Source organism: Dasypus novemcinctus, chromosome 13 (genome assembly GCF_030445035.2).
Source record: "Dasypus novemcinctus isolate mDasNov1 chromosome 13, mDasNov1.1.hap2, whole genome shotgun sequence".
Classification (NCBI taxonomy): domain Eukaryota; kingdom Metazoa; phylum Chordata; class Mammalia; order Cingulata; family Dasypodidae; genus Dasypus; species Dasypus novemcinctus.
This window is the reverse complement of record NC_080685.1, coordinates 48,109,360-48,135,072: the sequence shown is the minus strand read 5'-3', so window position 1 is coordinate 48,135,072 and position 25,713 is coordinate 48,109,360. Positions and strand designations below refer to the sequence as shown.

The following is a 25,713-nucleotide window of genomic DNA, read 5'->3' as shown; positions in this document are numbered from 1 at the left end:
GAGTATCTCTTTGTGTGGCTTTTTAAAATGGTTGCACTAGATATTACACTATGCGTACATAGCTTATGACAGTATAGTACTGTTATCATTTTACCAGTTCAAGTAAAGTATAGCAAGTTTATCTCCCTTTTACGTTCTTTCTGCTTTCCCCATTTATAATACAGTTATCTTAAATATTTCATACCTTTAGAACTATATCACACACTGTTAAAATTATTGCTTCAACCATCAAACAACTTAGAAAACTCAAGAGAAGGAAAGTCTGTGGTATTTACCTGTAATTTTGGTGATGTGTTACCATTAAACTCTATCCATTTCCACACATTTACAGTCAAGATAATTAAAACTTATACATACATTAAGCATCAGTCCTTCTTCACAGCCCTTCTGTCTCTTAATAAGCTATATATTCTAGATTTAACTCCATGTATTTATTCATATTTGGTTCATATTAGTGAGACCATGCAATATTTGTCCTTTTGTGTCTGGCTTATTACATGTAGCATAATGTCTTCAAGATTCATCCATGTTATCATATGTGTCCCAAATTCATTTCTTCTGCCTGCAGCTTAGTATTCCATTATTTGTATATACTACATTTTGTTTATCCATTCATTGGTTGATGGACATTTGGGTTGTTTCCATCTTTTGGCAACTGTGAATAATGCCACTGTGAACATCAGTGTGCGGATGTCTGTTCGTGTCACAGTTTTCAGTTATTCTGGATATATTCCTAGTAGAGGAATTGCTGGATCATATGGCAGTTCTGTATTTAACTTCCTGAGGAACCGCCAGACTGTCTTCCACAGAGGCTGCACCTTTTGCAGTCCCACTGACAGTGAACAGGTGTTCCTAGTTTTCCTCATCCTCTCCAGCACTACTGTTTCCCGGTTTTGTTTTGTTTTTTTAGTAATGGCCATTCTTTGTGGTGTGAGATGATATCTCATTGTTGTTTTGAGTTGCATTTCCCTAATAGCTAGTGATATTGGACACTTTTTCTTGTGCTTTTTTGGCTGTTTGTATTTCTTCTTTGGAGAAACATCTAATTAAGTCTTTTGTCCATTTTTAAATTGGATTGCTTGCTCTTTTTTTTTTTTTTAAGATTTATTTATTTGTCCCCCCCTCCTCATTATTTTTGTACTCACTTTCTGCTTTCTGTGTCCGTTCACTGGGTGGTATTTTGTATCTTCTTGTCTTCTCTTTAGGTAACACTGGGAACCAATCCTGGGACCTTCCATAGTGAAAGAGAGGCTTTCAATCTTTTGCACCACCTCAGCTTCCTGGTCTGCTGCGTCTCTTATTGTCTCTCCTTTGTGTCTATTTTTGTTGTGTCATCTTGCTACACCAGCTGTCTGTGAGGGCCAGCATGCTGCCCAGGCTAGCACTCTGTTTGGGCTAGCTCTCCACTAGGGCCAGCTCCCCACATGGACCTCCTTGCCTTCTCCAGGAGGCCCTGGGAAACAGCATCATCAACATCTACCTCTTATATGGTAGATGGGAGTCCAATCGCTTGAGCCACATTTACTTCCCTACTTGTGCTGTTACTGTTGTATGTAGAGTGGAAATCAAGCTCTTATCAGATACGTGGTTTCCAAATATTTTCTCCCATTGAGTGGGCTGCCTTTTCACTTTCTTGACATAGTCCTTTGCATCACAAAAGTGCTTTAAGTTTGAGGATGTCCCATTTATCCATGTTTTCTTTCACTGCTTGTGCTTTTAATATAAGTTTTAAGAATCTACCACTTATCACCAGATATTGAAGATGTTTTTCTGCATTTTCTTTTAGGAGCTTTATGGTTCTAGTTTTATATTTAGGTCTTTGATTCATTTTGAGTTAATTTTTTTATAAGGTATGAGATAGGGGTCCTCTTTCTTTTGGATATGGATATCCAGTTCTCCCAGTACCAGGTGTTGAATAGACTGTTTTTACCCACCTGGGTGGGTTTGACAGGCTTGTCAAAAATCAGTTGGCTGTAGATATGAGGGTCTGTTTCTGAACCATCATTTCAGTTCCACATGTTACTAGTGTATAGAAACACCACTGATTTTTGCATATTGATCTTGTATCTTGACACTCTACTGAAATTGTTTATTAGCTCTAGCAGCTTTGTTGTAGATTTTTTGGGACTTTCTATCTATAGGATCATATCACCTGTGAATAGTGAAAGTTTTACTTCTTCCTTTCTGATCTGGATGCCTTTTATTTTTCTTGCCTGATTGCCCTAGCTAGAGCCTCTAACACTATATTGAACAACAGTGGTGACAGTGGGCATCCTTGTCCCTGATTTCTACAGGAAAACTTTCAGTCTTTCACCGTTGAGTATAATGTTAGCTCTGGGTTTTCCATATATGGCCTTTATCATATTGAGAAAGTCCTTCGATTCCTATCTTTTGTAGTAATTTTATCAAGAAAGCATATGGTATTTTATCAGAGGCCTTTTCTGCATAAATCAACAGTGCCATGTGATTTTTCTTCTTAGATTTATTTATGTGGTATATTATGCCGATTAATTTTCTTGTGTGGCACCACCCATGCATGCTTGCTGTGAAACTCTTGGTCTTGATAAATAATTCTTTTAATATGTTGTTGAATTTAATTAGCAAGTATTTTGTTGAGGATATTTGCATTCATATTCATTAGGAAAATGGGTTTGTAATTTTCTTTTTTTGTAATATCTTTACCTTGCTTTGGTATTAGGGTGATATTGGCTTCATAAAATGAGTGATATTGGCTTCATAAAATAGCATTCCTTCTTGTTCAGTTTTTTGGAAGACCTTAAGTAAGATTGGTATTAAATCTTCTTTGCATGCTTGGTAGAACTCATTTGTGAAACCATCTGGTCCTGGGCTTTTCATTTTGGGGAGTTGTTTGATGACTGTTTCAGTCACTTTACTTGTGATTGATTTTGAGGTCTTCTCTCCTTTAGGTTCAGTGTAGGTCGTTCTTTTATTCCTAGGAATTTTTCCATTTCGTCTTCATTTTCTAATTTGGTGGTGTACAGTTGTTCATAGTATCCTCTTATGATCTCTTTTATTTCTGTGGGGTCAATAGTAATGTTTTTGTTTTCATTTTTTATTTTATTTATTTGCATCCTCTCTCTCTTTTGATTTGTCAATTTTTTTAATCATCTCAAAGAACCAGCTTTTGGTTTTGTTAATTCTCTCTACTGTATTTTTGTTCCCATTTTCATTTATTTCTGCTCTGATCTTTGTTATTTCATTCCTTTACTTGCTTTGGGAATAGTTTGCTATTATTTTACTAGTTCCTCCAGCTGTGCAGTTAGGTCATTGATTTTAGCTCTTCCTTCTTTTTTAATGTAAGTATTGAGGGCTCTCAATTTCCCTTTCAGTATTGCCTTTGTTGCATTCCATACGTTCTGATATATTGTGTTCTTGTTTTCATTCTTGTTTAAATACTTACTGATTTCTCTCACAATTTCTTCTTTGGCCCACTGTTTATAAAAGAGTGTATTGATTAATCTCCATATATTTCTGCCTCTTGTTGAGTTCCAACTTAATTCCAGTATGATCAGAGAAAGTGCTTTGTATAATTTTGATCTTTTGAACTTATTGAGATATGCTTTGTGACCCAACATATGGTCTATCCTGGAGAAAGATCCATGAGCACTTGAGAAAATGTATATACTGCTGTTTTGGGATGCTGTGTTCTGTATGTGTCTATTAGGTTTAGTCCACTTATCGTGTAATTCAAGCTCTCTGTTTCTTTATTGATCCTCTGTCTCCACATGTTCTATCCAGTGCAGAGAGTGGTGAATTGCCTCTTTATTAATGTTATATCCTTCCTTGTCTCTAATAAGAGCTTTGCTTTTAAAGTCTACTTCATGTAAGTATAGCTACTCCAACTCCAGCCTTTTTTTTTTTTGGTTACAGCATGCGTGGAATATCTTTTTCCAGCCTTTCATTTTCAATCTGTTGGTATCCTTGGGTCTAAGGTAAGTCTCTTGTAGACAGTATATAGATGGCTCATATTTTCTTATCCACTCTGATAGTCTGTGTCTATTAATTGGGGAGTTTAATCCATTAACATTCAATTTCAATGTTGTTACTGTAAAGGGAGTTCTTATTTCACCAATTTTGACTTTTGGGTTTTATCTGTCATATTTTATTTTTACCACTCTTTTAAGACAGTTACTTTTACTGATATAATCTTCATTTCTAGACTCTTTTCCAAGCCTTTCTTTCCTGTCCTTTCTTTCCAGGCTGTAGCACTCCCTTTGGTATTTCCTGCCAAGCCTGTCTTTTGGTTACAAACTCTCAGTTTCTGTTTATCTATGAATATTCTAAACTCGCCATCATTTTTGAAAGACAGTCTTGGCAGATATAAGGTTCTTGGCTAGCAGTTTTTCTCTTGCAGTATCTTAAGTCTATCATACCACTGCCTTCCTGCCTCCATGGTTTCTGATGAGAAATCAACACTTAAACTTATTGAGTATCCCTTCTATGTTATGCATTGCTTTTCTCTTGCTGCTCTCAGAATTCTCTTTTTGTCTTTGGCATTTGACATTCTGATTTTTATGTGTCTTGGAGTTGGTCTATTCTATTTTATTCGGATGGAAGTAAATGTTGTACTTTTTAGACACAGATATCTATGTCCTTCTGTAGAGTTAGGAAATTTTCCACCATTATCTCTTCAAAATTTCTTCTGCCCTTTTCTCCTCTCTTCTTCATTTGGAACACTCATGACACATATGTTTCCGTATCTCTTGCTGTCATTTAGTTTCCTGAGATCCTGTTCAATTTTTTTCCATTCTTTTTTTCATCTGTTCTTTGGTGTGTTCATTTTCTGGAGGCTGCATCTTCAGGTTCACTGATCCTTTCTTCTGCTTCTTCAAATCTGCTGTTATATACCTCTAGGGTTCTTGTTTTTGAGATACCGAGGGCCGGGATTGAACCTGGGACCTATTATGTGGGAAGTCGGTGTTCACTCATTGAGCCACATTAGTTTCCCTGAGTTGGTTTTATCATTTGTTTTGCTTATTGTTTTTTGTTTGTTCTTTTAGGAGACACCAGGAACCAAATGCAGGACCTCCCATGTGGAGGTGGGTGGTCAACTGCTTGAGCCCCATCCGCTCCCTCCAGTGTACTTTTTAATTTCATTTATTGTGCCCTTCATTCCCATAAGATCTGCTGTTTTTCTTTGTATGCTTTCAAATTCTTCTTTGTGCTCACCCATTGTCATCTTCTTATCCTGAATCTCTTTAGCCATCTCAGTGAATTTATTAAAGAGATTTATTTGAACATCTGTGATTAGTTGTCTCAGCTTCTTTATGTTATCTAGAGGCTTACCTTGTTTCTTTGACTGGCCATATCTTCCTGTTTCTTGGTATGGATTATAATTTTTTGTTGTTGTCTTGGCATCTGGCTTACTAGATTTATTTATTCCAAATGCAGTTTCTCTCTTTAATTTAGGGCTTTCTTGCCCTTTCCCCCTTGCTGTTTGTGGAGTAGGAGCTGAGGATGTAGTTGGTATTGTAAGCTATGGAGGCTGAAGCTGTGGTTGCTCCAGGGACTGAGCAACCACCTTTGTTCTCTGCAAGGGGTAGGGACAGAGCCAGTGCCATGTATAATAATCCAAGTTGTGCATGCCAAGACCATCTGCAGTTGCGAGGAGAGACTGATGAAACTACATGCCCCTTTCTGCCCTGCCTAGGTCAGGGATGGAGCTGCAAATGTGGACTACAGTCTATGCCATACAAGTGTACAATGATGGCAGTTGCCCAGGTAAACTGATGTAGAACCAGTCCCCCTTCTCCCCTGCCAGGGAAGGGAATGGACCTTCTGGAATACCCAACAGTCTAATCTTTGTGGGCTAAATGTGCCTGCAGTTGCCCTGAGAGGCTGAGGGCAACTTCTGCCCCTAAAGGATAGAATCACAGGCACCCAGCAGTTCAGTTCATTTAGGCCAAAAGTGCCTGCCATTGCTTGGAGAGGCTGAGGAAATACCAGTACCCATCTATCCTTTTGGGAGGCGTGGATGGAGCTATATGTGTCCCAGTATCCAGTCTGTACAGGCCGAAAGCACCTGCAGTTGCCCAGAGAGGCTAAAGGAACCCCCAACCCCTCCTATCTTATAGGGGTGGAGAGCTGGAGATGGAATTGAAGGCACCCAACAAACTAGTCTGTGTGGACCAAAAGTGCTTGCAGTTACCCAGAAAGGCCGAGGAAGCACAGCTCCTCTCCTATCTTATTGGGGTGTGGGGATGCAGTTCTAGGTGTCCAGCTGTTTGTTCTATGTCAACCAGAAGTGCCTGTAGTTACCTGGAGAGGCTGGTGAGGGTTCCACCAGCTTCTTCCCTGCCAGAGGGGGAGCTGGAACCTAGGCTAGGGCTGCTGTCTGATCTGGGTGGAAAGAAGCTGGTCACTACCGTCACTGATTTTCAGTCAGCTCTGCTTCCCCTCATGCTGGGGACAGAGTTAAAATGGTGGTGACCGGTCTTTTTCCAACTTGAACAGGTTCAATCTTTAGCTGTTCTTATGATTATACTTTAGTCATCTGAATTTACTGATCAGTAGCTGAAGTTGGTAGCCAACCATGCCTTTCTCCTCCATCTTTGGGAAATGGAGCTTCCAACTCCAGCTGTAGAACAGCTCCCAAAACAGCTTGTGCTGCCCGTGGAGGATGAACATTGGCCTCTGCTGTGTGAGGTGCTCTACTCAGCACAACTTCACTGTAGATGGGGAGTCTCCTTCCGTTTTTTCAAGGATGTTGCAGGATACACTTCTGGTCTCCTGGGCCCCCCAAACAGGTACTTTAGATAGCTCTGGGTGATTACTAACTGCCCTGTAGCATGAGCTGACTCTAGGAACTCCTTACTCATTTGCCATCTGAGTAATTTTTTATTTGTTATATTTTCTTTGCCATTCAGTTGAAATTATTTCCTAATCACCATTTTTATATCTTTTTCATTTTTTAAAGTAAAATTTTATTGAAGTATATCATTCATACATGAATATACATAATAAATGTATAGTAAAATTTGTGAATTTACAAAACAGACTTGTATCATCATACAAGGCACCCATACATCTCCCACCACCAACACCAATGTTGTGAAACGTTTGTCACAAATCATGGAAGAGCAGCATCAAAATATTACTACTAACTATAGCTGATAGCTTACATTTGGTGTATTTTTCTCCCAACCCACCTGATTTTTAACACCCTGTATTAGTATTACACATTTTTTATAATTCATGACAGTAAGTTCTTATATTTGTCCTGTTAACAACAGTCCATCTTCTACCACTGGATTCCCTGTGTTGTACAGCCTCATGTTTTATACAGTCTGTTGAAAGTATCTGCTCAGTAGCTCTTGTTTTCATCACAGTTGTGCTGTCATCACCTCAGTCAATCTTAGACCATTTTCATTACAAATGGAAAAGTCCCTTACCCCCTTATACTCCTTTGTTTCCCTTAGATTTGACAAATATCTTCATTGCCATTACTGCAAAAATATTACAATATTACTGTTAACTATTGCCCATAAGTTACATTAGTTGTAACTTTCCCATTTATCACCATATTCTTAACACTTTTTAAAAGAACATTCTTTTATTTATACTGGTTAACCACAATCTTTATCCACCACTGAAATCACTGTAATATAGTCCCTAAATTGTTCTCTAGCTTCCTTTCAGTTAACATCTACATCCACAGACTACCCCTTTCAGTCACAGTCACATTATAAATCTGCAGTGTTAGTTATACTCAGTAGACTGTGTTACCATCTACTCTATTCATTTTCACACTTTAGCAATAAACCTTATTAAAAATTCTATATACATTAAGCATCAGGTCCCATTCTCAACCCATTTCTATTTCCTAGTAACCTGTACTCTAGAGTTTACATTGTATTTAGTTCATTGGCAGTTTGAGATTATTTTATGATTTACAAAAGAGGAGGATTATGTTTGTAAACTAACCTCTTCTGGGTGTGACATCCTTTTCATTATATTGGGTTCAGTTGAGGGGCTCTTAATTAAATTACCTGTTAGGATTAGGGCTTTGATTCAACCATGTCAGTAAGGTGTGACTCAGGTTGAGCCCCTGCCCCCTTGGTGAGCTGATATAAATCAACACTCACTCAGGAAGACCCACGGGAAGAGAGAGAGCTCTGTCATGTTTGATCCTGGGGGCCCCGGGAGGAAATGCACCATTCACCTGATACTTTACAACTGATCTTGGGAAGAGAGCCGCTGCTGATGCAGAAAGCCCAGGAAGAAATGAGCTCTATGCCAAGATGATATAGGAAGCCCTGAGAGACAAGCCCTAGGCCAGCCTGCAGCTGAGATTGGGAAGAAGCTGGGTCCTCAGCCTCAAGAGGAAGAGGACGCCCAGGAAGAAGAGCTACCATCTTGCTTCAGCATGCAGCAGCTGACCTGTGGTGAGAAAGCAACCTTGAGTTGGACTCTTTAAGGCCTTGTAATTGTAAGCTTTTACTCCAGTAAATACCCTTTATAAAATAACAGATTTCTGGTACTTTGCATGAGCACTCTTTTGGCAAACTAGTACAGTTCATATTATTGAGACCATATACTAGTTGACCTTTGTGTCTGGCTCATTTCACTCAACATAATGTCCTCAGGATTCATGCATGTTGTCATATGCACCCCACTTTCATTTCCTCTTACAGCTGAATAGTTTTCCATTGTGTGTATATACCACATTTTGTTTATCCATTCATCAGTTGATGGATACTTGGGCTGTTTCCATATTTTAGCAATTTGTGCATAATTCTGTGAACATTGGTGTGCAAATATCAGTTCACTTCCTTGCTTTCAGTTCTTCTGAATATATTCCTATTAATGGGGTTGCTAGATTATGGAAGTGGTTCTGTATTCAGCTTCCTGAGGTACTTACTGCCAAACTGTTTTCCACAGAAGCTGCACAATTTTGCTTTCCCACCAACAGTGAACGAGTGTTCCTATGTCTCTACATCCTCTCCAACACTTGTAGTTTTTTGTTTTGTTTTTTTAAGTAATGGCCATTCTATAAGGTGTGAAATGGTATCTCATTGTAGTTTTGATCTACATTTCCCTAATAGTTAGTGATGCTGAACATTTTTTCATGTGCTTTTTGACCATTTGTATTTTTTGGAATAATGTCTTTTCAAGTCTTTTGTCCATTTTTAATTGGGTTGCTTGTCTTTTTATCATTGACTTGAATGATCTCTTTATATAACATGGATATCAAACTCTTGTTGGATATGTGGTTTTCAAATAGTTTCTCCTGTTGAGTAGGCTGCCTTTTTACTTTCTTGACAAAGCCTTTTGAAGAACAAAAGTTTTTGATTTTGAGGAGGTCCCGTTTATCTATTTTTCCTTTTGTTGCTTGTGCTTTTGGTATAAAGGTTAGAAACTACCACCTATCATAAGATCTTGAAGATGTTTCCCTACATTTTTTTTCTGAAAGTTTTATGGTTGTAGCTTTTTTATTTAGGTGCTTGATTAATTTTGAGTTAATTTCTGTATAAGGTGTGAGATAGGGCCCTCTTTTTTTTCTTTTGGATATTCATATCCGATTCTCCAGCACCATTTATTCAATAGACTGATCTGGCCCAGCTGAATGGGATTGACAGTCTTGTCAAAATCACTTGACTGTAGATGTGAGGTCTGTATCTGAGTACTCGATTTGGTTCCATTGGTCAATGTGTCTATCTTTATACCAGTACCAAGCTGTTTTTACAACTGTAGTTAAGTAATATGCTTTAGAGTTAGGAAGTAAGGGTCCTCCAACTTCTTTCTTCTTTTTTTAAGAACTTTTTGATTGTTTGGGGCCCTTACCCTTTGAAATATATTTGATATTTGGCTTTTCCATTTCTGCTTAGAAAACTGCTTTCACTCATTGTCTGCTTATTGTTTTTGTTCAGTGTCTGCTTGTTGTCTGCTCATTGTTTATCTTCTTTAGGAGGCACCAGAAACTGAATCCAGGATCCCCCATGTGGGAGGCGGGCGCTCAGTTGCTTGAACCACATCTGCTCCCTCTTCTGGAGTGTTTTTTATCAAGAAAGGATGCTGTATTTTGTCAGATATCTTTCTGTGTCAGTCGAGATTTTCATTTCATTTTTCTTCAATGTATTATTGTGGTTTATTACTCTAGTTGCTTTTCTTGTATTGAGCCATCCTTGCAAACCTGGGATAACACCCACTTGATTGTGGTTTATAATTCTTATAATGTGCTTTTAGATTCAGTTCGCTATATTTTGTTGAGTTTTTTACGTCAATATTCATTAGAGAAATGGGTCTGTATTTTCTTTTTTCATAGTATCTTTGTCTGGTTTTGGTATTAAGGTGATATTGTCATCATGTAGTGTTCCTTCCTGTTCAATTTTTGGAAGCTTGAGCAAGATTGGTGTTAGATCATCTTTGAATGATTGGTAGAGTTCACCTTTGAGGCCATCTGGTCCTGGGCTTTTCATTTCTGGGAGATTTTTGATGATTTGTTTCAATCTCTTAACTTGTGATTGGTTTGTTTGAAGTCTTTTATTTCTTCTGTGGTCTTTGTAGGTTATGTATATTTCTCAGAATTTTAAAATTTCATCTAGGTTGTCTAGTCTGTTGGTGTACAGTTGTTCATAGTATCTTCCTATCTCTTATTTCTGTGGGGTCAGTGATAATATCTCCCCCTTTCATTTCTGATTTTATTTACTTGCATCTTTCTTTTTTGTCAGTCTAGCTAAGGGTTTGTTGAGTTTGTTGATCTTCCTGAAGAATCCACTTTTTGTTTTGTTGATTGTGTGGTTTTTCTTTCTTTTCTATTTCTTTTTCTGTTTATTCTTCTTTTATATTTCTCTCCTATGCATGCTTTGAGATTACTTTGCTCTTCTTTTTCTAGGTCGTCCAGGTGCAGTTAGGTCTTTGATTTTAGCTCTTTTTTTTAAAGATTTATTTATACTCCCTCCCCCCCCCCCCCCCCCCCCCGACTATCTGCTTCCTGTGTCTATTTGCTCTGTCTTCCTTTTTGTCCGCTTCTGCTGTTGTCAGCGGCATGGGTATCTGTCGTTTCTTTTTGTTGCGTCATCCTGTTGTGTCAGCTCTCCGTGTGTGCAGCACCATTCCTGGCCAGGCTGCACCCTCTTTCGCGCTGGGTGGCTCTCCCTACAGGGCACACCCTTTGTGCGTGGGGCTCCCCCACGTGGGGGACACCCCTGTGTGACACAGCACTCCCTGTGTGCATCAGCACTGCTCCACATGGGTCAAGGAGGCCCGGGGTTTGAACCACGGACCTCACGTGTGGTAGATGGACGCCCTAACCACTGGGCCAAGTCCACTTCCCTCTTTGTTCTTTTTTAATGTGAGTAGAGAGGGGCTTCTAATTTTCCTCTTACCACTGCTTTTGCTGTATCCCCCCTTTTTTTTTCAGCAGTTTTATTTATATATAGTTGCATATTATACATTCCATCCAAAGTGTATAATCAGTGGCTTTTATTATAGTATAATCAAAATGTTGTGCGTTGATTAACACAAAAACTTTTAGAACAATTTCATTACCAATAAGGAAAACTCCACACCCTTTAGCCATCATCTCTCAAGCCTCTATTCTTCCCCCACTGTACATAGCTACTAATCTAATTCCATCTTTATAAATTGATTTGTATCTACTTTTTATTTAATTATGCAATATGTAGTACTTTGTGCCTGTTTTCTTTCACATTGCATGTTTTTTGTCTGCTCTTAACAACTTGTCACATTCACATACATTTGTTCAGTTTCAAAAAAAAACAGTCTTATATATGCAATATTACCCATATTCATATTTCACCTGAGGTTTCACTATGCTATACAGTCCCATATTACATTTCTTAGCTTTCCTTCTACTAATATACATTACCTTAGACGTTCCCTTTTAACCCGTCATCCCCAAATAAAAGTACTGCTAGTTATGAACACTATGATGTGTTTTCACCTTTTCCAAAGGTTAGCAAATAGCCTTTTACCAGTTCACAGATTAACCCTCGACTTCCCATTCTCTAACCTCATTCTGTTTTCTCGTGACCTGTATTCTAGTTATTAACTCCATACGTTTATATAGTTCATTTAGTTCATGATCTTGTGGTCCTTCAGTATTTGTCCTTTTGTGTCTGGCTTGCTTCACTCAACATAATGTCCTCCAGATTCATCAATGTTGTCATATGGTTCACGACTTCATTTCTTACTGCTGTAAGAATTTAAATTCACCCTTATTTTTGAAGGACAGTTTTGCTGGAAAAATTTTTCTTGGTTGACAATTTTTCTCTTTCAGTACCTAAAATACATCATAACACTTTTGTCTTACCTCCTTGGTTTCTGATGAGAGATTAGCACTTAATCTTATTGAGTTTCTCTTGTATGTGATGTGTTGTTTTCTCTTGGTGCTTTCAGAATCCTCTCTTTATCTCTGGTGTTTGTCATTCTGAATAGTAGGTGTTTCAGAATAGGTCTATTTGGATTTATTCTGCTTTAGGTTTATTATCCTTGGATATTGATATTTGTGTCTTTTGTAAATAATGTTGGTCATTATCTCCTCAAATATGTTTTTCTGCTTTTCCATTCTCTTCTCTTTCTGGGATGTTGATAATGTGTATGTTTGTGCATTTTGCATTAACATTCAGTTACCTGAGGCCATCTTCAATTTTTTCCATTCTTTTTCTCTTATCATGTCTTTTCAAGTTTAGATACTTGGTCCTCCAACTCTCTAATTCTGTCCTCCACCAATTCAAATCTGCTCTTTTAAATGTCTAGTGTATTTATAATTTCATCCATTATGTCTTTCATTCCATAAGCCCTGTTATTTTTCGTCGCAGGCTTTCAAATTGCTCTTTATGCTCACCCAGTGTTGTCTTAATATCCTCTAACTCTTTTAGTCATAGTTTCCTTCAACTCCTTGAATTAATTTAGGAGATTGGTGTGATTATCATTGATTAGTTGTCTTATTTATTTTTATTTTTTTAAAGATTTATTTTATTTCTTTCTCTCCCCCCCCCCCCACACCGGTTGTGTGTTTTTTGTGTCTATTTGCTGCGTTTTCTTTGTCTGCTTCTGTTGTTGTCAGTGGCACAGGAATCTGTTTCTTTTTCTTGCGTCATCCTGCTGTGTCAGCTCTCTGTGTGTGCAGCGCCATTCCTGGGCAGGCTGCACTTTCTTTCGCGCTGGGCAGCTCTCCTTATGGGACGCACTCCTTGAGCATGGGGCTTCCCTATGCGGGGGACATCCTTGCGTGGCAGGGCACTCCTTGCGCTGCACATGGGTCAGCTCCACGTGGGTCAAGGAGACCCGGGGTTTGAACTGCGGACCTCCCATGTGGTAGATGGACGCACTAACCACTGGGCCAAGTCCGCTTCCCTGATTAGTTGTCTTAAATCCTGTGTCTCATCTGTAATTTTTGTTTATTCCTTTGGTCTGGCCATCTCTTCCTGTTTTTTATCATGGCATGTAATTTATTGCTGATGTCTGGGCATCTGAGAATACTGGGGAATTTGCTCTATGGTCAATTTCTCTCTCTTGCATAGTGGTTTTGTTTCCTGGCTCTTTTTTGATTTTTGGTTCAGTTTATTCTAAGCCTTTAAAATTGCCCAGCTTATGTATCACAGTAGGGCTAGGGCCTCACTAATGGTGTGCGGTTCTGATCTAAGGGGTCCTGGGACAAGATACCCCACAAAGCATTTTTTTCTTATTGCAATTTCCTGGCCAGCCAGCAGATGGCGTTTGTCAATGACTATTTCCAGGGAGATATCTCTTTGAACCTCCACTAGCCCGTGATTCTCGTCTGGTCAGAGCCAAGATTCAAAGCGGGCTCTGCGGGCCAAACTCACTGAAGAGAAACCACTCTCCCCTCTTCACTGCAGCCTCCCTCTTCCGAAGGGAGGAAGACATCTGTTCCCATCTCAGTTGGCTGCAGTGAGCCATGGGTTTTATCTACACTATTCGCCTTGAGGGTTGGGAATGGGTGCCAGCTCCTGACTCCCATTTCTTGTTTAGGATTCTTTGTTTCTCTGTCCCTTGCCCTCTTGGAGAATACGCTCCTTGTCTGCACACCCCCAAAGCAACTCCCTTGAACAGCTTTTTGACCTTCCATTGTTTTTGTGAGAGCCTTGAGCCCTGCCTACCTACCGTGATGTATGTCTCTCTTCATTTATTTAGTTATTTTTTCTCTTCAGATTATATAATTTTTGTTGATCTAGTTTCATAGTCATTGACTTTTTTCTTTTGTCATCCTCATTCTGTTAATTTTTTAAAAGATATTTTTTATTTATCTCCCTCCCTCTCCCAGATGGTTCTCTTATCTTTCTGTTCATTGTTTGCTTGCCTTCTCCAGGAACCAGGAACTGAACCTAGGACCCCCCACATGGGAGGCAAGTGCTCAACGTCCTGAGCATCCACTCACTGTGTGCTGTGCCATCTGCTGGCTGTGGCATCTGCTCATTGTAGTGACTCATTGTAGTCTGCTCATTGTGGTGGTGTGGTGTCTAGCTCATTGTGGCAGGTGTGGCGTCTAGCTTTTGCAACAGGTGCAGCGTCTATAGCTCGTTGTAGTGGGTGTGGCATCTGCTTGTTGTCTTTAGGAGGCACTGGGACCTGAATCCAGGACCTCCCATGTGGTAGGTGGGTGCCCAACTGGTTGAGCCACATCCACTTCCCTCATTCTGTTATTGAGCCTATCTTTTGAATTTATTTTTGTAGTTTTTATTTCTAAATTTTCAGTGTACTTCTTTTTTGTAATTTCCATTTCTCTGCTGAGAACTTCTGTCCTTCCATTTATTTTATAGTTGTTTTCCTTTACCTTTAGGTGAGTGGTTATAATAGCTGCTTTAATTTCTTTCTAATAATTCCATCATCTGAATTATCTTCGAAGTTGTTATTTGTTGATTGTTTTTTTCTATTACTGATTGGTCACTTTGTATGTTGAGTAATTTTGGATTGTATCCTGGAGATTTTCGATGCCATATTGTGTCGACTCTTGGTAATTATGGAGAATGTTGATATATATGATCGAACAGGCATTTGGCTCCATTAGATTCAACTTTTTGAGCTACTCCCCTCACTCCAACTATGGTTGGTAGTTCAAATTGAATTTTGTTGGTATCTGCCACATTTGGGTACCTCATCCTCCAGCTAGCTCCTCTGTGGGATATTTCCTTCATTCTCTGGCCCAACAGGCTTTCTTTCTGTGATTCATCCTGGCTAGAAAAGATGACAGGATTTCTGTCTAGGTCTTAGCCACCTGCGCTGCATTTCTCTGCAGCTCGGGCCTGCCTTCCACACCTAGAACTGAGCAGGAGAAGAAGCCCCATACTGGGCCCCTCTGTGTTGCCTCTCCAAGTTTTGAATCCTCTCCATTGGCCATATACTTTTGTTTACTTTTCAATATTCTCAGTTGATTGTTTTGGGGACTTTGTTTAGAGTTTGTAGCAGTCATCCTTGGGAGTACTGGACTCTAGGGGGCACTGCTGTAGTGGAAGTGGAAATCTCTCTAGAGTTATTTAAATGTTGGTAGATGGAATAAAGCCAGAACAATCCATAGATTCCTCTTTGTCTCATTTGAAATTTGGGGGGGGAGAGGAGGGGAGGGGAAATAGGGTGCTGGAGAGGACTTTGAATTCAAGCATACCTTTTCCAATTTTTGCTGGGATGTATATGAAACTATAATTAATCTGGCTCAGAGTCATTAAAATCCTCGCCTCTTCTGTTTGTTCTTTTTTAAAGCACCTGAAGACACTACGACACCCTTGCTTGCTAAGATTTTTGTCTTGTACTGTGGAAGCAGATGGCATTCATCTTGTCACTGAGCGAGTGCAGCCTCTGGAAGTGGCTTTGGAAACGTTGTCTTCTGCAGAGGTCTGTGCTGGGATCTATGACATATTGCTGGCTCTTACCTTCCTTCATGACAGAGTGAGTAAACCATACACGGTCTGCATTGCAGGCTTTGATGGAGGCCAGAGAGAATGATGTGGTGGTTGTGCTTGTAAATTATGCTGTATATAGAAATTATAAGTTACAGTGATTATTAAAAAGCTTCCTCGGGAAAAACAGCACATTGGAAAGCACAAGAGGAGGCACAGGTGGCTCATTTGTGGAATGTGGTCCCCGCCTCTGGGCAGTTGTTTATAGAACTTTAGCAGTTTGTTGTAGCCTGCCTATAGTATTTGATACCTATGGCATTTGATACCTGTAGCATTTGATGCCTATAGTACTTGATACCTATAGTATTTGCCTCAAAATAGCTGCAGCTGGCATTTGTTATTAAGGTAGAAAAAGGTTTAACATCACTCCTGCTGTAGACCAAAGTTCTGATTTATTTTTAGGCGTTTTGTCCCATTTTAGATTTTGAAGGAAAAAACAATCATTTCTTAGGAAGAGGCTTAGCAGATACAAATGCCTTCTCATTTACGTGGGTAGGGCCCCTTAGCTATGCTGTAGCTGGTGTGCTATGCTCTTGGTGTTGTATGCTGTTATGGGGAAAATGTGGTCCTTGCTATGTTTACTTCGGGTCTAGTTTTGGATAGTTTTATTGAGATACTGTTGCTTAATGAGGTTTACACTCCAGTGTATCAAGGCCCTTGGCAGCTCTCCAAGATTAAATTGAAAAATCACAGTTTCAGAACACCCGTTCATTTTGTTTTGTTTGTTTTCCCTATTAATGAGGGTCACATTCTCCAGATATCAGATTTAATTTATGATCTCTTAGACATATGTTTGAGTGTTCAAGTTATAACAAGAATTATTAATAATACTTCACTGGGGAGAAATATTTTCTTTTTTGGAAAAAAGTGCATGCACATGGTAAAAAGTTCAAAAAGTATGCAAGCATATACAGGGAAAAGTACTGTCTCACCTCTGATTCCAGTGCCCTAATTCATCTCTTCAGAGGCAACCATGGTGATCAATGAATTATTCCAAAAAATGTGTTTTGTGTTTTTAAAGCAAGTATGTGTATATCTATTCTGCTTTTATTTTTTCCTCAAATAGAAACATATACCATATACCATACATACTATTCTAAACCTTCTTTTAAAAAAATACATATATATATATCTTGGAGTGTTCTATATAAAAATATGAACATATTTAGTATAGTAGTTAGAATATTTTAGTGTTCTTTTGTCTATGGAATGATTTCTGGTTTGGAAAAAACTTACATACTTGAACTCTGGTCTCATTTTCTACCTCCCTTTTACTTATTTAACTATACAGTTTTTATACTTTAAAATTTGGCTCTTCTGTGGTTTGTGGGATATTTCTGGTGGTCCTTATCATTCCATTTTCCTCTTCTTCAGGTAGAATTTTTTTAATGTCTTCTGACAAGATTTCAGGTGAAGTGGATCTGGGTTCGTGATAGAATGTAGGTGAGAAAGAATTTAGAGGAGAAAATTAATAAAAATAACCTATGGGAGCAAAAGTAATTTTATCTTTAAAGGCATTGGGCAGCAAACAATACAGGCTTTAAAGACTTGTAAATTTTTGCTTAAGGGCACATGTATCTCCTGACTTCTGTAGAAATGGGGATGTGACGACATCTGTGTAATAGCTTTACTGTCTCTATTAACCTGCCTCACCAGGCAGGAGGAGCTAATGACCATAAACCCTTCCATTGCATTTTTCCTTTTTTCTAACCTCATAATGCTTAAACAGGCTCATTCAATTTGTTGTTCCTTAAAATCATAGTTGCATTTATTATGCCACAAGTGGGAAGACTTGTCATGATCTTTTTTGGTTATTATTATTATTTTTTTAACTTCAGAAATTGGAGTATCAGTCTTCTTCCTCTTCTTTTTCGTGCAGGGAAACCTAACACACAACAACGTCTGCCTGTCGTCTGTGTTCGTGAGTGAAGACGGGCACTGGAAGCTAGGAGGGATGGAGACCGTCTGTAAAGTTCCGGAGGCCACGCCAGAGGTAAGCCGGGGTTGGGCGGCCTTTGGTACTCAGGGTTTGACAGCGTCCTGCTGTGGGGTTCCTGCTCCTCCGAGGGAGGGTGACCTTGTATTTGGAGACTTGACTTTTTTGTCAATGCTCATATTCGATGAATGGTAGGATTTTAATTCCTCAGAGGGGCACTGGTGGACATGTCTTCCATCTCCTCATGTTATGAACTCGGAACCTGAGACCGGGAGATAAAAAGGTTCCGATGTTTTAACTGAATGACTTAAGCGCCCTCCCCCTGCTCCTACAGTGCCCTGCACCTCTGTCCCGCCACTTAGGCTTACGACTGCAGCTCCTTGAGTGTGTCTCCCTTACCAGTGCTGGAGCTCCCTGAGGGTGTGCTAGTCTCTATTTAGAAGACCGACGGGCACATATTAGTTTAGATCTTTCTGTCTCTATTTAGAAGAGTGACTGGCACATATTAGGTTCGCAAGAGATGTCTAGCAAACAGTTGTCCAAGTTGCCCAAAGTTACCTGTTACAGAGGCGGCGCCTTACTTCTCCTAGAGGGCTGTGTTGCTGTTCTCTATGGCACTTCTTAACATTTTTTTCCTAACAGACATCTACACATTTCCCCCTTAGGTGGTTAATGAACCTTCTTATTCCCTATTTGTTTCTTCTTTTGACCATTGTGCATGTTCTGCTAGATTTCTTCCAAAGAAAAAATAAAAAATAACCATCCACTCCTGTCCTAAGACACCTAATGAGGCGACAGCTCACTGTTTGGCCTCTTGGCACCATCGTAATTTCTGCTACTCTCCAGCGTGCTACTTTCACACTTGGGCCTTCTCTGATGTGCACCTTTGTGACCTCTTGCTCACTTCAAATGCTGTCTCTACCATGAAGACGTCTCTGATTATTTCTGCCCCTGTTGATCACTTTCTCCTTTGAATTCCACTTATGTTTAATTAGTATACTAAGGTTACTGTGTAATCGTTCTGGTGGGGGATATTCCACATTCCTTACCACGGCATAGCGGGCCCTTCACAATCTCTTCCCTGAAGTACCTTCAGCTTCATTGGCTCTCACTGAGCCACACTCCAGTTCCATCCTGTTCCACACAGCTCAGCTGTGTTTCCAGATGTGCCCATTCCTTCCTTGCTGCTTCCTCTGTATGCCCAACTGCTGCTGGACTACCTTTCTTCCCCTCAGCTCCTGAAATGCAGAAACTTCATCTAAGATCTAGTTTAAGTATCCTCTTTGTGAGGCCCTCCCGCCCCCCAGGCCTTCCCCTACCCAACAAAATCACCCTTGTGTGCTTCTGTGGCACTCAGCATGATTTATCGAAATTTTTAGTTTATATTCTAGGTTGTGAATACCAGGTTGGGAGTAAGGAATTTATTGCATCACTTTATTTCCTAACTCCCCAAAACCCTAAATCTTTGAGCAAATGACTGTTCTTGTTTTCTGGATGTTGAGCCTGTCTCCTTAGCGTATAAAGCCCTCAACTTTCATATAAGGCTTGGTGGCAAGCCTTGGGATTGCCTGGACTCAGTGCGAAGAGTAATGTTAGATTTCTCCTATGCTAGCCAGACCTCATAATTGTTACTATGTAAGTACGATGAGGAGGAAGTATTTCCAGTTTCCATTTGGGAATCAGATGCAGAGACCCCTCTGAATAGTGGAGGGTGTCTCAAGTCAGTGAAGGCAAAAGAAAGGAAACTCACATTTATTTTTTGCTAAGCTTTGTGCTCTGCCAGGTCCTATATTTGTATTTTTTAATTAGGAAGATTAAATTTGTATATTTAATGTGTGGAGTTGATTTGAAGATTTCATTACTGTTATTTCCATTTCTTTGCTTTTGTAATTTGGCATAAGTGATTCACCAAACACATGTATGAATTATTTTCCTTAATTTATTTCCCTGTCCAGTTTCTGAGGAGTATTCAGTCAGTAAGAGACCCAGCATCTGTCCCTCCTGAAGAGATGGTAAGATGATATATTTTAGATGTAGCAAAGGCTAAGGCTTCTTTGGGTAAATAAATTTGAAACTTAGAACAGCTTTCCTCCACTCTCACTCTTTCTCTGCTGAGTTGTAGGTACCCCGTGCTTCCTCTGATCCTGAAAGCTTCCAAGATTTTTTTTTTTCTTTTTGGGGTACAGGGGCCAGGGAATGAACCTGAGACCTCGTATGTGGGAAGCCAGTACTCAACCATGGAGCCACATTGGCTTCCTTGAGTTGGTTTTTTTGTTTGTTTTTGTTTTCTCAGGAGGCACCAGAACCCGAACCTAGGACCTCCCATGTGGTAGGCGGTTGCTCAACTGCTTGAGCCACATTTGCTCCCTGAGATTAATCTTATTACCACAGCCAGGGAGCCTTTTTTTTTTTTTTCACTCTCAGCATACAGTTTTGGTTGTACAACACCAGTGATGTTTCTTTGTACTTAGAGATATTTCCATGCGAACAGGGTTGGTTCATACCTATTTCATGATAAGTCTTTGTACTTGCTTTGCTGGAAGCCATAATACTTGGGAAAGCAGCATCCCTGGTCCTTTAATGTGCTTCACTTAAGCCATTCATCTGAAAACTTGGCCATTGGTTAGGATTCCTAAGATTCACAGAAGAGTGAGTATTAATAGTATGGCACTGATAAAGACAGTTATGCTTGCTAATAAACTCAAAAGCAGGTGCTCCCTTTAAACTTGTTCTCATAGTCACTATAATTAAATACTGAGCCCCAAAGAATTATTTAGCAAGCAAATAATTACAAACCCATCTTTAAACTTATGTATGTATAGGCCTACAACTTGAAATAAGTCATATTTATCCAAATCTTTATTATGTGTTTTTCAGACTGGTGTTTTGTGGGTTTTAAATCAGTGTAGGGGTTGTGACTAGCATTTTGAAAAGAGTAAAATGAAATAAAATATGTCATTGGGCATATTAGGTAGTAAGGCAACGTGTTGTTTTGTGAAACTTTTTGTTTCCATATGTGTGTATTCTGGGTAATGATGTAAAACAAAATTTTTACTCTGCTTTACAGTCAAAATATTTTAGAAAGCCACCAGTGTACATCATATTCTGGTCTTTTATTTTTGTTGCCCATTTGATGTGGTACAACATAGTTAGCTCTGAGTATATTAATGTAAACATAGGAGAAAGTGCTTCAGAGAAAATTAGGAATGCCTTGTAAGGCAGATCTCCTAGTTTTAATGGTGTTTACTACTTTTAGTCTCCAGAATTCACTACTCTGCCAGAGTCACATGGACACGCCCGAGATGCCTATTCATTTGGAACATTGGTGGAAAGTTTGCTCACAGTCTTAAGTGAACAGGGTGAGTTGGAGCTATGCTTCTGCATGGACAGAATAGTAAGCAGATCATCCGTGGTCTGTTCTGTGTGGAATTAAAAGGACTGCAGCCTTTGGTCTGAGTAAGATCCTGTTGCTTATCATGTAATTCATTTAGGGCAGATGCTAACAAGGGAAAGAAGCTTTGAGTCTCACTAGTTTGCATTAAAAGAATTTTAAGTAGGAAACACTTTCAACTATGGTGTGATTGGCTTATTAATTGGTAATCATATTTATGGTATAAAGCTGCAGTGTTTATTAAAACTAGTGAGTAAATAAATGCTGCCATTGATTTGTATAATCTGAAGAATAGAGTAAGACTGAAAAATTTTTATTGCTTTCTACATCAGGCTTACCATTTCTTTATCTCTTTCAGTGTCCTTTTGAGTTTTTTCTATTTGATGCAATTACTCATTACTTTTTTTCTTTCATTGCCCCTTATTATTTCTTCTCTCTCACGTGTTCTCTGTGTTCATTCTTTGCAGCCTGTGCTACTCTTCTCCATCCACTCCAGGTCTTTATTTTGCACTAAGTTTACTGGGCACATGCCTATTAGGCTCTCTACTGAAGCTTTATGTAGACAAGAGCTTCTTACGCAGTTTCTTCTCCCAGGCTTCTGCAGTGTTCTGATGTTACAAGCACCATTCCACTGTCAGCATTATTTTGTCACAGTCCAAATACTTAAGAATTAGGCTCTAAGGTCCTAAGGCATCCATTGTGTGATGAATTTACTTCTCTTCAAAGTATCTGGAACCATGGCAATGTACCGTCCTTGGGACAGTGAAAAAAAGAGTTACTCATAACTTTCTGTGTTCTGTGGCTCAGATGTAGAGCCCTGGTTGAGAAGTACCCTCAAACCTGCCACTTATTCTTTCTTGGATCTAAGCTGAATTAAACTGACAAGCAGGAAATGAGAGGGTGTAGAAGTGGAGGCTCTTGGGAGGGGTTGGGTGTGTTGGCAGGACAATTTCCAGCACCTGCCAAGGAGTTTGGATTAAGGCAACAGTAAGCTGTTTAGCAACAGTCAGGGCTTTGTTTGTTTGGGTTTTTACAGGTTGGTTTTTGCTCTCCAGCTATACAGTCTCCAGCTGTAGAGGTCCTGAACTGAGGGAGGCGGCTTTGGAAACTAATTGTAGCTCTGGATTTCAGTTTCAGCGGATGTTCTCTCCAGCTTTCAGCAGACCTTGCACTCATCTTTGCTGAATACCATTCCAAAATGTCGGCCCACGCTCTGCACCTTACTGTCCCATGACTTCTTCAGGTGAGGCCATCTGGAGAGATACCCTGGCTGCTTCCCATGGCTGCCTGCTCTCTGGTACATGATGTTCCACTTGTGGGTTTTGAAGGACCAGATAATGCAGTCCCCCATTTTGTTGTTGCTAATTATTAATAGAGACTGAATTCTGTCCACAGGAGTAAACAGGGAAAAATTGGGGTGCCTGTCACAGATAGGAAGTTCTAGAGATCCTTAATTGTCATGAAGGCTTGCATTTAGAAATTAGAGCCTGGTTCATGAGGGTTTCTGATTGTGAAGAAGCTGGCCTGTGCCCAGGGGTTTACATTTGTAAGTTAACTGAGAAAATGAATTAGCATCGCCTCTCCTTTCTGTTGCCTTTGTATTATTGCTACGAGTTTGTTATTGTTAAATTTGGTCTTGTCATGGGAGGTAATGAACTTGCTTTTCTTCAAGCAGAAGATGGTTATCTTTGTTTAATAATGCACAGCGGTTTAGAAGGAGGTATACAATGTAACTGTTAATACCTTTGCTGGATTCAGAGTGTTTTGAACTTCTCTTCAAGGTTAGTTTTAATTACATGCCCTTCATTTTTAACTTCCATGACTGCAGAACTTTCACACAAATTAGTTCCGTATCCATGAGCTATATTACCAAAGGCTATCTTTTGTCAGTTTTGAAATTAAAATCCTTATATGTTTGTAATAGGAGAGCCTGGGAAAAACCAGAGTGAAGAGAAAGGTACTATCATCCCTGAATGGGGACAATTTACCTCTAAGATAGGGTTAAGGCAAAAGGATATTTTCAGTGTAGTTATTCTGGTTGTATGTGTTATTTGTGTTTCAGAGAAACTGTTCAAAACCTTTCCTATTACAAGGGTCTTTGAACCAAGGTATTTCCATGTCCTTTTTTTTTTTTTTTTTGCTTTTTGAAACTTGCATAGATTACATAGATGATTAGATAGATGATTTTAGATAGAAATATTTTATTTACCTTGGTACAAAGTCTCTACAAAGAATAATCCTTTACTGCATGGAAAATCAATTCTCTCATCACTGTGTATATGTGTTCTGTTTTTAAAATTGTGTTTTAAATAGAGGTGAGGAAAGCTAAACACACATACTGTCCCCTTCCCAAAATCTGCTAATAATGTGTAAGGAAACCCAGTCAGAGGCAGAGGGAGGAGCCAGCACCACTCACTGAGGCAACTGGACCAATTTGACTACACTTAAGATTTTTGTGTTTTATATAATCTAGCCTATTCTGTGCTGTTGAGCAGATGGAAATAGGGGTGAACAAAGGCGTGGAGCCCCCACGGGTCAGCTGAGCTTACCAGAGCCACAGCGTAAACCTGTGCAGGTTGCGCACTGAATCATCCAAGAGCAGCATTCCCATACGCTGTGGTGTGTGCTTCGTTCCCTGGGACCCCTGGCAGACCCTGCAGGAAAGGACCGCTTCTCACACTCATGCTTGCCTTACTGATAAAGTGACTTTTACAAGAAATTCCTCTTCTCACAACTCTCTTTAATAAATTTTCCTCTTTCACTAAAGGAGATTAAGGAATCACCTGTTCTCCTATCAATTCCATTTAACTATAACCTATTACAACCAAAATTTAGATGATTATAATGACCATTAAAACTATAAAGTTTGTTAGTGTGTATGTTTAAACTTGTGTCATCTTCACAGATCTGTTTTTGATACTGTTAAAAATGTTAGATTCCCTGTGGGTTTGTTCTACTTCATTTGTCTCATAAGCTACTTAGGTACAATAGCATCTTTTAAATGACATAGGAGAAGGTTTCTTTATTGAAAATTATTATGGTGTGATCTGTGGCTATGATTTTAGTATTGAGCACACCTTCTTTTAATCTGTTGTCCTGAGAATTTTTTTCCTTTTTGGTATTCAGAAATGATTTTCTGGAAGTTGTGAATTTCTTGAAAAGTTTAACATTGAAGACTGAAGAGGAAAAAACTGAATTTTTCAAGTAAGTTTAGAAAATTAAGACCTTATATTTATTAGTAACTTGGACAAAGTCCATTTAATCCCTCAAAAGTATTCTAGAAAAGATGGATCAGACATTATTTTACACAGTCATAGAACATTTCCTATAGATCAGGCTTTTGCTAGGTCCTGGGATAAACATCTCTGGTGTGGGAAACAGAGCTACAGACTGATAATTATTAAACATCGGGTGGGTGCAATGATCAAGCTTGCAGATGGAGTCCTGAGAACAGGATGGGGGAGGAGGTGATTAGAAGAAAGGCATTCTAGGAAGAGGCACTGTGAACGAGTGCACGAAGGCCTGTCACAGTGTGTCTGTACAGGGAAAGACAGGCAGTTGAGTCCTGCTGGAAGGTAAATTCCAAGACAAGGAGGGGTGAGAGGTGAGGCTGGCGAGGTGGGGCAGGGCATGATCACAAGTGCCATGTATGTGGCGGTGAGCAGTGACATTGTTTTGTAAGCAGTGGCCTTCAGGCAGTGAGTCATGAGGGGGGTGAAGCAGGCTATGAAATGGGTAGCTTCTCCTTTCAGGTAGGTTGTTCTGCTGTCTATGGAGGGGATAGGCTTGAACTGTATATGACTTGGACTGATAGTAGACCATGGTAGTCCAGGCAGTTGATGTGAGTGATCTCAACATTGATGGTAGCAAGGAAAAAGACACTGAGAAAAGAAAGATGTAAAAGTTAAAATAGGCAAACTTTAGTGATTATCACCAATTGAAATAGAGAATATTGGAGGAGAGGACCTAATATGCAAGGGAAGTGATGAATTCGGGGTTGGATGTGTTGCATTTAAGGTGTCCATGGGACTTTAGATGGGGATGGACATGGGCATTTGGCCAGGTGGGTCTGAAGCTCAGGAGAGGTCTTAAGGTGAAAACCTAGAAGTAAATATGAGAGAGTCATCAGCCTGTAGGTGGTGACATTTTCCCAGAGAAAATGGGTAGCATGGAAGGGACATTGGGCCCCAAGTTGAAACCCTGGAGCATCCATCCTTGTAAGGGTGGGGAAGGGATGACTGATAAATGAGACAAAGAAGCAATGGTCAGAAGAGATTCAGAGAGAAGGTAGAGAATTTCAGAAAGGTCAGAGGCATTGCAGTACCTGTTCATTTAGCAATCAGGAAGCATTGTGAGTCTTGTCTCAATAAGAGCAGTTTCAGCAGAGTGAGTAAGATGGCAGTGGCTTGAGAAGTGATTGGAAGGTGAGAAAGTAGATACTGGGTAGACTCCTGAAATCTGGAGGAGAGAGGACATATTGCTAAAGG

General features: G+C 39.6%; 1 protein-coding gene across 9 annotated transcripts in view; it reads left to right on the top strand.

Annotated features, from left to right (window-relative positions):
• The window catches only part of SCYL3 (SCY1 like pseudokinase 3), a 50,510-nt gene that overhangs the window by 14,171 nt on the left and 10,626 nt on the right, over positions 1–25,713 (top strand). For 5 of the 9 annotated variants that reach the window (XM_004464158.5, XM_004464155.5, XM_012527426.4 and 2 more), the window contains 6 exons: positions 15,703–15,888; positions 17,779–17,892; positions 19,791–19,847; positions 21,092–21,194; positions 22,358–22,469; positions 24,353–24,430. In XM_004464158.5, the coding sequence (XP_004464215.1) occupies positions 15,703–15,888; positions 17,779–17,892; positions 19,791–19,847; positions 21,092–21,194; positions 22,358–22,469; positions 24,353–24,430 (650 nt within the window). Of the gene's footprint in view, positions 1–15,702; positions 15,889–17,273; positions 17,343–17,778; positions 17,893–19,790; positions 19,848–21,091; positions 21,195–22,357; positions 22,470–24,352; positions 24,431–25,713 lie in introns of those variants that run through there. The other 4 variants (XM_058310100.2, XM_071207568.1, XM_058310099.2 and 1 more) reach the window with 2 other exon arrangements.